The 12500-nt window shown below is 48.2% G+C and overlaps 1 protein-coding gene across 2 annotated transcripts in view; it reads left to right on the plus strand.

Annotated features, from left to right (window-relative positions):
- Positions 1-12500, plus strand: part of grin2ab (glutamate receptor, ionotropic, N-methyl D-aspartate 2A, b) — a 97104-nt gene that overhangs the window by 59140 nt on the left and 25464 nt on the right. For both annotated transcript variants that reach the window (XM_060860267.1, XM_060860266.1), the window contains one exon: positions 11692-12287. In XM_060860267.1, the coding sequence (XP_060716250.1) occupies positions 11692-12287 (596 nt within the window). The remainder of the gene's footprint in view (positions 1-11691; positions 12288-12500) is intronic.

The following is a 12500-nucleotide window of genomic DNA, read 5'->3' on the forward strand; positions in this document are numbered from 1 at the left end:
TTTAATAAACAGAAGGGAAAAAAATGAGGAAAGCAGAAGTTTGTTATATTTCCATCCTGCAGGAGAATTGAACAGAGCACCATGTGGATGAACATGAGCTCAGTTTGTGCTCCAGCTGCATGTGTTTCAGGCACTAACCCCTTTTCTGGGACTTGGAGTTCTTTAGTTTTCCCCTGAAGGTAAAGTGTAATGAAGGACTAATGAATTCTGGGAGTTTGGTGTTTTTTTCCTTCCACTCTGCCCTAAAGGGTAAAGTAATGGAGGCATCATCTCTCTATCTCTCTCTTTTACACACACACACACACACACACACACACACACACACACACACAGAGGTCAGAGGGAGGTTTAACAGACAAATTGCTGCTCTGCAATAAGGACAGAATGATAAAATAATTTCATGAAGATTTGAACGGGTCACTTTTATTCTGGATGAATGAGAGCATCAGGTGGATGGATGGATGGATGGATGGATGGATGGATGGATGATGTTAACTGCACAAATAAAAATGAAAGTATGGACGTTCCTCAGCTCTCGCACGTCTTCCTGATCCATCATCGTAGCTCTCTACCCGCCGTCTTTCTCTGCTCCTTCGTGAGTCAGTGCTGTCCCTCAGCTGCCTCGCCTCACAGTCTCTGCCACAATACGCCTCAGTGTCACGTGTCAACGGCGTCGTCTCTGTTCTCTTACTTTGCTTTGTGTTAGATTGTTGTCATTGTGCTGCTTCTTTATTCCCATAAAGGATTCTGTGTCGTCTCTCAGTCCAACAATGCAGCCATTTAGCTTTAAAAGCTGCTCTTTAAATCGCCTTTAGTTAAGCAATCAAACATGTCAGGCAGAAATCTCTCTCTCTCTCTCTCTCTCTCTCTCTCTCTCTCTCTCTCTCTCTCTCTCTCTCTCTCTCAGAGCTGTGGTTTGATGAAGAACTACTTTATGATTTTAACATTTCTTCGTCACTTCGTCACTCACTAGTCACTCACTAATCACTCACTAATCACTCACTAATCACTCGCTAATCACTCGCTAGTCACTCCCTAATCACTTGTTAGTCACTCACTAATCACTCACTAGTCACTCGCTAGTCACTCACTAATCACTCACTAATCACTCACTAGTCACTCGTTAGTCACTCTTTAGTCACTTGTTAGTCACTCAATAATCACTCACTAATCACAAACTAGTCACTCAATAATCACTCGCTAATCACTCGCTAATCACTCGCTAGTCACTCGCTAATCACTTGTTAGTCACTCAATAATCACTCACTAGTCACTCGCTAGTCACTCACTAATCACTCACTAGTCACTCGTTAGTCACTCTTTAGTCACTTGTTAGTCACTCAATAATCACTCACTAATCACAAACTAGTCACTCACTAATCACTCACTAGTCACTCGTTAGTCACTCAATAATCACTCACTAATCACAAACTAGTCACTCACTAGTCACTCACTAATCACTCACTAATCACTCACTAATCACTCGCTAGTCACTCAATAATCATTTATTGAATGTGCATCAGTGAGTCTCACAGATACACAGCTGAACCAGAAGAGAGAGACGACTCGTGTGTTAACCATGACGACTTTGATGAAAAGAGTCACGGTTTGATAGCAGAACGGTCGTCAGGTCATTCATGAGAAGAGGACGATAAAATGGAGTTCAGTGATGGAGGTGTTTTCAGATTCATTGCTCGGTGTTCGAGTGTCACAGTGACAACAGTTCAGGAGCTGTGAGAGATGCAGCAGCACAAACACTGACAACAGAGTGTTAGAGGGCTTTTAGTGTGTCTGTGTGTATGTGAGTGTGTGTGTGTGTGTGTGTGTGTGTGTGAGAGAGAGAGAGAGTGAGAGTGAGTCTCTGAGTGTGTGTGTGAGAGAGGGAGAGTCCCTGAGTGTGTATGTGTGTGTGTGTGTGTGTGTGTGTGTGTGTGTGTGTGCGTGTGCGTGCGTGTGTGTGTGTGTGTGTGTGTGTGTGTGTGCGTGTGTGTGTGTGTGTGCGTGTGTGTGTGTGTGTGTGTGTGTGTGTGTGCGTGTGTGTGTGTGCGTGTGTGTGTGTGTGTGCGTGTGTGTGTGTGTGTGTGTGTGTGTTCATCGAGTGCTGCAGAGAGAATGATATGTAATGACACTAGAGTCTCTCCCAGTCATGGAGGCATCATGACTTTTTTGATTTTGTAAGATTATGATTACGTGATTTTTACAGTGATTTTTACACTTTATTCATTATTTTCCTTCTATAAATGATCCAATTATTTTCACATGATTTTTTCTACATGATTTTGACCATAAATCATTTGTTTTTACAGAATGCATTAATGTTCACGTTTTATTGAGTATTCTGTATGATCTCAGATGATGTCAGAGACCTCATGTGAGTCATGTGATCTTTATATGATCATGTGATCTAACACACACACACACACAGCTCTGTAAACTGTAAAAACATTAGAGAACTAAAAATAAAGAGAAACCAGTGAGAAGTGAAGCTTGGGCTGATTTTGTTTCTCTCAAAGTCCATAAAAAAGTCAAGCATCCAATCAGATAAAGCCATCCCACAGAGGGACACGCCCCCTTACTCTGACTGGGGGACACCTGACTTACACTTGGGTTCTTAGTCAGTCATTCTAACAGTCAGTCAGTCAGTCCCTCACTCACACACTCACACACTCACACACTCACTCACTCACACACACTCACTCACACACTCACACACTCACTCACACACTCACACACTCACTCACTCACACACTCACTCACTCACTCACACACTCACTCACTCACTCACACACTCACTCACTCACTCACACACTCACACACTCACTCACTCACACACTCACTCACTCACACACTCACTCACTCACTCACTCACACTCACTCACACTCACTCACACACTCACACACTCACTCACACACTCACACACTCACACACTCACTCACACTCACTTACACACTCACACACTCACTCACACACTCACACACTCACTCACTCACACACTCACTCACTCACTCACACACTCACACACTCACTCACTCACACACTCACACACTCACTCACTCACTCACACACTCACACACTCACTCACTCACACACTCACTCACTCACTCACACACCCACTCACTCACACACTCACACACTCAGTCCCTCACACAGTCCCTCACTCACACACTCACTCACTCACACAGTCACTCACACTCACTCACTCACACTCACACACTCACTCACACACTCACACACTCACTCACTCACTCACTCACACACTCACACACTCACTCACACACTCACTCACACACTCACACACTCACTCACTCACTCACTCACTCACTCACTCACACACCCACACACTCACTCACACACTCACACTCTCACTCACACACTCACACACTCACTCACACACTCACTCACTCACTCACTCACACACTCACTCACTCACACACTCACTCACTCACACACTCAGTCACTCACTCACTCACACACTCACTCACTCACACACTCACTCACTCACTCACACACTCACTCACTCACACACTCACTCACTCACACACTCAGTCACTCACTCACTCACTCACTCACTCAGTCACTCACTCACTCACACACTCACTCACACACTCACACACTCACTCACTCACTCACACACTCACTCACTCAGTCCCTCACACAGTCACTCACTCACTCACTCACTCACTCGGTCACTCACTCACACACTCACTCACTCACTCACACACTCACACACTCACTCACTCACTCACACACTCAGTCACTCAGTCACTCACTCACTCACACACTCACTCACACACTCACACACTCACTCACTCACTCACTCACACACTCACTCACACACTCACTCAGTCCCTCACACAGTCACTCACTCACTCACTCACTCGGTCACTCACTCACTCACTCACACACTCACTCACTCACACACTCACTCACACACTCACTCAGTTCCTCACACAGTCACTCACTCACTCACTCACACACTCACTCACACACTCACTCACTCACTCACACACTCACTCACACACTCACTCACTCACACACTCACTCACTCACTCACTCACTCACTCACTCACACTCACTCACACTCACTCACACACTCACACACTCACTCACACACTCACACACTCACTCACACTCACTTACACACTCACACACTCACTCACACACTCACACACTCACTCACTCACTCAGTCACTCACTCACTCACTCACTCACTCAGTCACTCACTCACTCACACACTCACTCACACACTCACACACTCACTCACTCACTCACACACTCACTCACTCAGTCCCTCACACAGTCACTCACTCACTCACTCACTCACTCGGTCACTCACTCACACACTCACTCACTCACTCACACACTCACACACTCACTCACACACTCAGTCACTCAGTCACTCACTCACTCACACACTCACTCACACACTCACACACTCACTCACTCACTCACACACTCACTCACACACTCACTCAGTCCCTCACACAGTCACTCACTCACTCACTCACTCACTCGGTCACTCACTCACTCACTCACACACTCACTCACTCACACACTCACTCACACACTCACTCAGTTCCTCACACAGTCACTCACTCACTCACTCACACACTCACTCACACACTCACTCACTCACTCACACACTCACTCACACACTCACTCACTCACACACTCACTCACTCACTCACTCACTCACTCACTCACTCACACTCACTCACACTCACTCACACACTCACTCACTCACACACTCACACACTCACTCACTCACCACTCATCACTACACACTCACACACTGACTCACTCACACACTCACACTCACTCACCATCACACATCACTCATCACACACTCACTCACTCAACACTCACACACTCACTCACTCCACTACACCCCACCCACCCACCACATAGTCTCAACAGTCCTCACTCACACACTCACTATACTCCACACAGTCCTCACAACACTATCAATCACACACTCATACACCTCACCCACTCACTCACTCACACACTCACTCCTCAACACTCACACACTCACTACACACTCACTCACAACTCACTTCACACACTCACACATCTCCTCACTCACTCACTCACTCACACACCCAACACTCACTCACACACTCACACTCTCACTCCACACTCACACACTCACTCACTCACACACTCACTCATACAACTCACTCACTCACTCACACACTACTCACCCCCCCCCCCCCCACACACTCACTCACTTCACACACTCAGCTCACTCACCACACACTCACTCACACACACTCACACACTCACTCACACACTCACTCACTCACACACTCACACACACACTCACACACTCACTCACACACTCACTCACACACTCACTCACACACTCACACACACTCACACACACACTCACACACTCACTCACACACTCACTCACACACACTCACACACTCACTCACACACACTCACACTCACTCACACACTCACTCACTCACTCACACACTCACACACTCACTCACTCACTCACACACTCACTCACTCACTCACTCACTCACTCACACACTCACTCACACACTCACACACTCACTCACACACTCACACACTCACTCACACACACACTCACTCACTCACACACACTCACTCACACACTCACACACTCACTCACTCACACACTCACACACTCACTCACTCACACACTCACTCACACACTCACTCACTCACACACACTCACTCACTCACTCACACACACACTCACTCACACACTCACTCACACACTCACTCACACACTCACTCACTCACTCACACACTCACTCACTCACTCACTCACACACTCACTCACACACTCACACACTCACTCACACACTCACTCACACACTCACTCACACACTCACTCACTCACACACTCACACACTCACTCACACACTCACACACTCACTCACACACTCACACACTCACTCACACACTCACTCACACACTCACTCACTCACACACTCACTCACACACTCACTCACACACCCACTCACTCACACACTCACTCACACTCACTCACACACCCACACACTCCCCACTCACTCAGCTCACTCACACACGTCACTCACACTCACTTACACACTCCACACACACTCACCACACACACACTTCAACTCACACACTCACTCCCACACTCACTTACACTCACACTCACTCCACACACACACTCATCGCTCACTCACTCACACACTCACCATCACTCACTCACACACTCACACCTATCACTCACTCACTCACTCACTCACTCACAAACACTCACTCCTCACACACTCACTCACTCACACACTACACACTCAGTCCTCACACAGTCCTCACTCACACACTCACTCACTCACACAGTCACTCACTCACTCACTCACTCACACACTCACTCACACACTCACACACTCACTCACTCACTCACACACTCACACACTCACACACTCACTCACACACTCACTCACACACTCACACACTCACTCACTCACTCACTCACTCACACACTCACACACTCACTCACACACTCACACACTCACTCACACACTCACACACTCACTCACTCACACACTCACACACTCACTCACTCACTCACACACTCACTCACTCACTCACTCACTCACTCACACACTCACACACTCACTCACACACTCACACACTCACTCACTCACACACTCACTCACTCACTCACACACTCACTCACTCACACACTCACTCACTCACACACTCACTCACTCACTCACTCACACACTCACTCACACACTCACTTACTCACTCACTCACACACTCACTCACTCACACACTCAGTCACTCACTCACACACTCACTCACTCACTCACACACTCACTCACTCACTCACACACTCACTCACTCACACACTCACTCACTCACTCACTCACACACTCAGTCACTCACTCACTCACTCACTCAGTCACTCACTCACTCACACACTCACTCACACACTCACACACTCACTCACTCACTCACACACTCACTCACTCACTCCCTCACACAGTCACTCACTCACTCACTCACTCACTCGGTCACTCACTCACACACTCACTCACTCACTCACTCACACACTCACTCACTCACTCACTCACACACTCAGTCACTCACTCACTCACACACTCAGTCACTCACTCACTCACACACTCACTCACTCACTCACACACTCAGTCACTCACTCACTCACACACTCACTCACTCACTCACACACTCAGTCACTCAGTCACTCACTCACTCACACACTCACTCACACACTCACACACTCACTCACTCACTCACACACTCACTCAGTCCCTCACACAGTCACTCACTCACTCACTCACTCACTCGGTCACTCACTCACTCACACACTCACTCACTCACACACTCACTCACACACTCACTCAGTCCCTCACACAGTCACTCACTCACTCACTCACACACTCACTCACACACTCACTCACTCACTCACACACTCACTCACACACTCACTCAGTCCCTCACACAGTCACTCACTCACTCACTCACTCGGTCACTCACTCACTCACTCACACACTCACTCACTCACACACTCACTCACTCAGTCCCTCACACAGTCACTCACTCACTCACTCACACACTCACTCACACACTCACTCACTCACTCACTCACACACTCACTCACACACTCACTCACTCACTCACTCAGTCCCTCACACAGTCACTCACACACTCACTTACACACTCACACACTCACTCACACACTCACACACTCACACACTCACTCACACTCACTTACACACTCACACACTCACTCACACACACACTCACTCACTCACTCACACACTCACACACTCACTCACTCACACACTCACTCACTCACTCACTCACTCACACACTCACTCACACACTCACTCAGTCCCTCACACAGTCACTCACACACTCACTTACACACTCACACACTCACTCACACACTCACACACTCACACACTCACTCACACTCACTTACACACTCACACACTCACTCACACACACACTCACTCACTCACTCACACACTCACACACTCACTCACTCACACACTCACACACTCACTCACTCACACACTCACTCACTCACTCACACACTCACTCACTCACACACTCACTCACTCACACACTCACACACTCAGTCCCTCACACAGTCCCTCACTCACACACTCACTCACTCACACAGTCACTCACACTCACTCACTCACACTCACACACTCACTCACACACTCACACACTCACTCACTCACTCACACACTCACACACTCACTCACACACTCACTCACACACTCACTCACACACTCACACACTCACTCACTCACTCACTCACTCACACACTCACACACTCACTCACACACTCACACACTCACTCACACACTCACACACTCACTCACTCACACACTCACTCACTCACACACTCACTCACTCACTCACACACTCACTCACTCACTCACTCACTCACACACTCACACACTCACTCACACACTCACACACTCACTCACTCACACACTCACTCACTCACTCACACACTCACTCACTCACACACTCACTCACTCACACACTCACTCACTCACTCACACACTCACTCACACACTCACTTACTCACTCACTCACACACTCACTCACTCACACACTCAGTCACTCACTCACACACTCACTCACTCACTCACACACTCACTCACTCACTCACACACTCACTCACTCACACACTCACTCACTCACTCACACACTCAGTCACTCACTCACTCACTCACTCAGTCACTCACTCACTCACACACTCACTCACACACTCACACACTCACTCACTCACTCACACACTCACTCACTCACTCCCTCACACAGTCACTCACTCACTCACTCACTCACTCGGTCACTCACTCACACACTCACTCACTCACTCACTCACACACTCACTCACTCACTCACACACTCAGTCACTCACTCACTCACACACTCAGTCACTCACTCACTCACACACTCACTCACTCACTCACACACTCAGTCACTCACTCACTCACACACTCACTCACTCACTCACACACTCAGTCACTCAGTCACTCACTCACTCACACACTCACTCACACACTCACTCACTCACTCACACACTCACTCAGTCCCTCACACAGTCACTCACTCACTCACTCACTCACTCACTCGGTCACTCACTCACTCACACACTCACTCACTCACACACTCACTCACACACTCACTCAGTCCCTCACACAGTCACTCACTCACTCACTCACACACTCACTCACACACTCACTCACTCACTCACTCACACACTCACTCACACACTCACTCAGTCCCTCACACAGTCACTCACTCACTCAGTCCCTCACTCACTCACTCACACACTCACTCACACACTCACTCACACACTCACTCACACACTCACTCAGTCCCTCACACAGTCACTCACTCACTCACTCGGTCACTCACTCACTCACTCACTCACTCACACACTCACTCACACACTCACTCACTCACTCACACACTCACTCACACACTCACTCAGTCCCTCACTCACTCACTCACACACTCACTCACACACTCACACACTCACTCACTCACTCACTGAGTCAGTAAGGAGATGATTGTTTCTCTTTCGTGATGTTCGCTCCTTCATCCTGTGTCCATTTTTCTCTCCTGAGCAGAACTCTGTTGAAGCTCTGGGTCTAATATAATACAAGCCCCATTTCTATAGATGTTTAACCCATTTAGGTGAGTAGTGCAGTGTGCAGCGCTCCTGTCTTTTAATCCTGCTGCCTCTGTGTATCAGGAGACGGTGTGTACGTGTGTGCAGCTATTCATGAGCTGAATGAGTTTTGGAGCACATAAACGACTCTGTGTTTCACACCATAATTCTGTCACCTTTTAAAGACGCAGTCATTACTCTAAAGTAACTCTGCTGGTGACTGCAGTAGTGCTCCAGGCTCAGGTCTCTCTCTCTCTCTCTCTCTCTCTCTCTCTCTCTCTCTCTCTGTCTCTGTCTCTCTCTCTCTCTCTCTCTCTCTCTCTCTCTCTCTCTCTCTCTCTCTCTCTGTCTCTGTCTCTCTCTCTCTCTCTCTGTCTCTGTCTCTCTCTCTCTCGCTCTCTCTCTCTCTCTCTCTCTGTCTCTGTCTCTCTCTCTCTCTCTCTCTCTGTCTCTCTCTCTCTCTCTGTCTCTGTCTCTCTCTCTCTCTCTGTCTCTGTCTCTCTCTCTCTCTCTCTCTCTCTCTCTCTCTCTCTCTCTCTCTCTCTCTCTCTCTCTCTCTCTCTCTCTCTCTCTCTCTCTCTCTCTCTCTGTATGGCTGTATCTCTCTCTCTCTCTCTGTATGGCTGTATCTCTCGCTCTTGCTCTCTCTCTCTTTCTCTCTCTCGCTCTCTCTCTCTCTTTCTCACTCTCTCTCTCTCTCTCTTTCTCTCTCTCTCTCTCTGTATGGCTGTATCTCTCTCTCTCTCTCTCTCTCTCTGTATGGCTGTATCTCTCTCTCTCTCTCTCTCTCTCTCTCTCTCTCTCTGTATGGCTGTATCTCTCTCTCTCTCTCTCTCTCTCTCTCTCTCTCTCTCTCTCTCTCTCTCTCTCTCTCTCTCCTGTTTTCACTGAGTCCTAGGATTTAATCGTCTTTACACAATATCACACTGTCACTATTCACAATGAGATTATATTACTGGACCCACTAACATTTGTGTAGCAGTTATTACTTGAAACATACCAAAAAAATTTCATATTTTTCCTGCAATAAAATGATGATATCTGGAGCGATGCACAGTTGCACATGTGTCTGATATTAACTGACACCTCCTGGAAGCTCCGCCCACCTCCCCTCGATCTCACCTGCTCTCCAGCAGACAGGTTGCAGGGTTTCGTTCCTCGCTCGATGTAGCTAACATTAGACACATAAAAAGTCAATGTCAGTTATATATATTTATATACTACTGAAAAAGTGGTGGAAGAATAAAAACGCACAAAAAGAGTGAAACAGTGATGAATAGAAAGTGATTAAATACACTGGTGGGGTTTTTAAACACTTTGCACAACAGACCGATTTAACAGAGAAAGTGTTGTCCATGCGGGGTCACGGTGACTTAGTGGTTAGCACGTTCGCCTCACACCTCCAGGGTTGGGGGTTCGATTCCCACCTCCACCTTGTGTGTGTGGAGTTTGCATGTTCTCCCCGTGCCTCGGGGGTTTCCTCCGGGTACTCCGGTTTCCTCCCCCGGTCCAAAGACATGCATGGTAGGTTGATTGGCATCTCTGGAAAATTGTCCGTAGTGTGTGATTGCGTGAGTGAATGAGAGTGTGTGTGTGTGTGTGTGTGTGTGTGTGTGTGTGTGTGTGTGTGTGTGTGTGCCCTGTGATGGGTTGGCACTCCGTCCAGGGTGTATCCTGCCTTGATGCCCGATGACGCCTGAGATAGGCACAGGCTCCCCGTGACCCGAGGTAGTTCGGATAAGAGGTAGAAGATGAATGAGTGAGTGAGTGAGTGAGTGAGTTTTGTCCATGTGGATGTCACATAACTGTTAAAAATATAAAAATGATTTGATTAAAATTGCTTCAGGAGCTTTTCACTGGTTGCTGCCACCAAGCAGCTCCAGACCAGAATTCTTCTTTAACCTAAAACGGTACAAGGGCTCATCATTTTCTTGGTGATTATTCAGTCGTGTACTGTGATGTTTTAAACAGAGCGTCTAACCCTGATTTTTCTTCTTTCTTTTCTCCTCCACAGGACACCAGCTCCTCTTTCTTCCAGTTCAGTGCCTCACTCCATCAGGAAGCGCTGCTCATGCTGGCTGTGATGGAGGAGTACGACTGGCACGTTTTCTCCGTGGTGACCACCCGGTTCCCTGGTCACCAGGAGTTTTTGGCGACTATTCGTGTGACAGTTGAGCACAGTTTCGTGCGCTGGGATCTCCAGAGCGTAGTGACTCTAGACGGCGTGGGTGAGCCTGAGGACAAAGCACACGTGCAGCTCAAGCGCATCCAATCACCTGTCATCCTGCTCTACTGCTCAAAGGATGAGGCCGAACTGGTGCTGGCCGAGGCCCGGTCACTCGGGCTGATCGGTGCCGGCTTCGTGTGGATTGTCCCCAGCCTTACGTCAGGCAACCCTGCACGTACGCCCGAAGCCTTTCCCCCGGGGATGATTTCCATCGCATACGACGAGTGGGACTATCCTTTGGAAACCCGTGTGAGGGACGCGGTGGGAATTTTCAGTCACGCCGCCGCTGCCATGTTCCGAGAGCAAGGACGCATCCCGGACGGAACGGTTAGCTGCTCGGGTCAAGCGGAGAAACCAGAGGTTCCTGCAAGTGCATTACGCAGGTACAGAAAATATTTTACCTAGAAATATCTCATCACGTGGGAATTAGTAGATGGCGTGATCTTTTGCTTACATGCAAATCGGTGGCAGGGAAAGAAGAAATGAGTTTGTCATGTGATTTGCTTCTGAATTCATATCCATACATCTTATAAATCATTTGAATTGTTTAAAATATTTAAGGCACGCGTATTGGATTGTCGCGGTTGGCAGGTGCT

Source organism: Tachysurus vachellii, chromosome 24 (assembly GCF_030014155.1).
Source record: "Tachysurus vachellii isolate PV-2020 chromosome 24, HZAU_Pvac_v1, whole genome shotgun sequence".
In the NCBI taxonomy this organism is placed as follows: domain Eukaryota; kingdom Metazoa; phylum Chordata; class Actinopteri; order Siluriformes; family Bagridae; genus Tachysurus; species Tachysurus vachellii.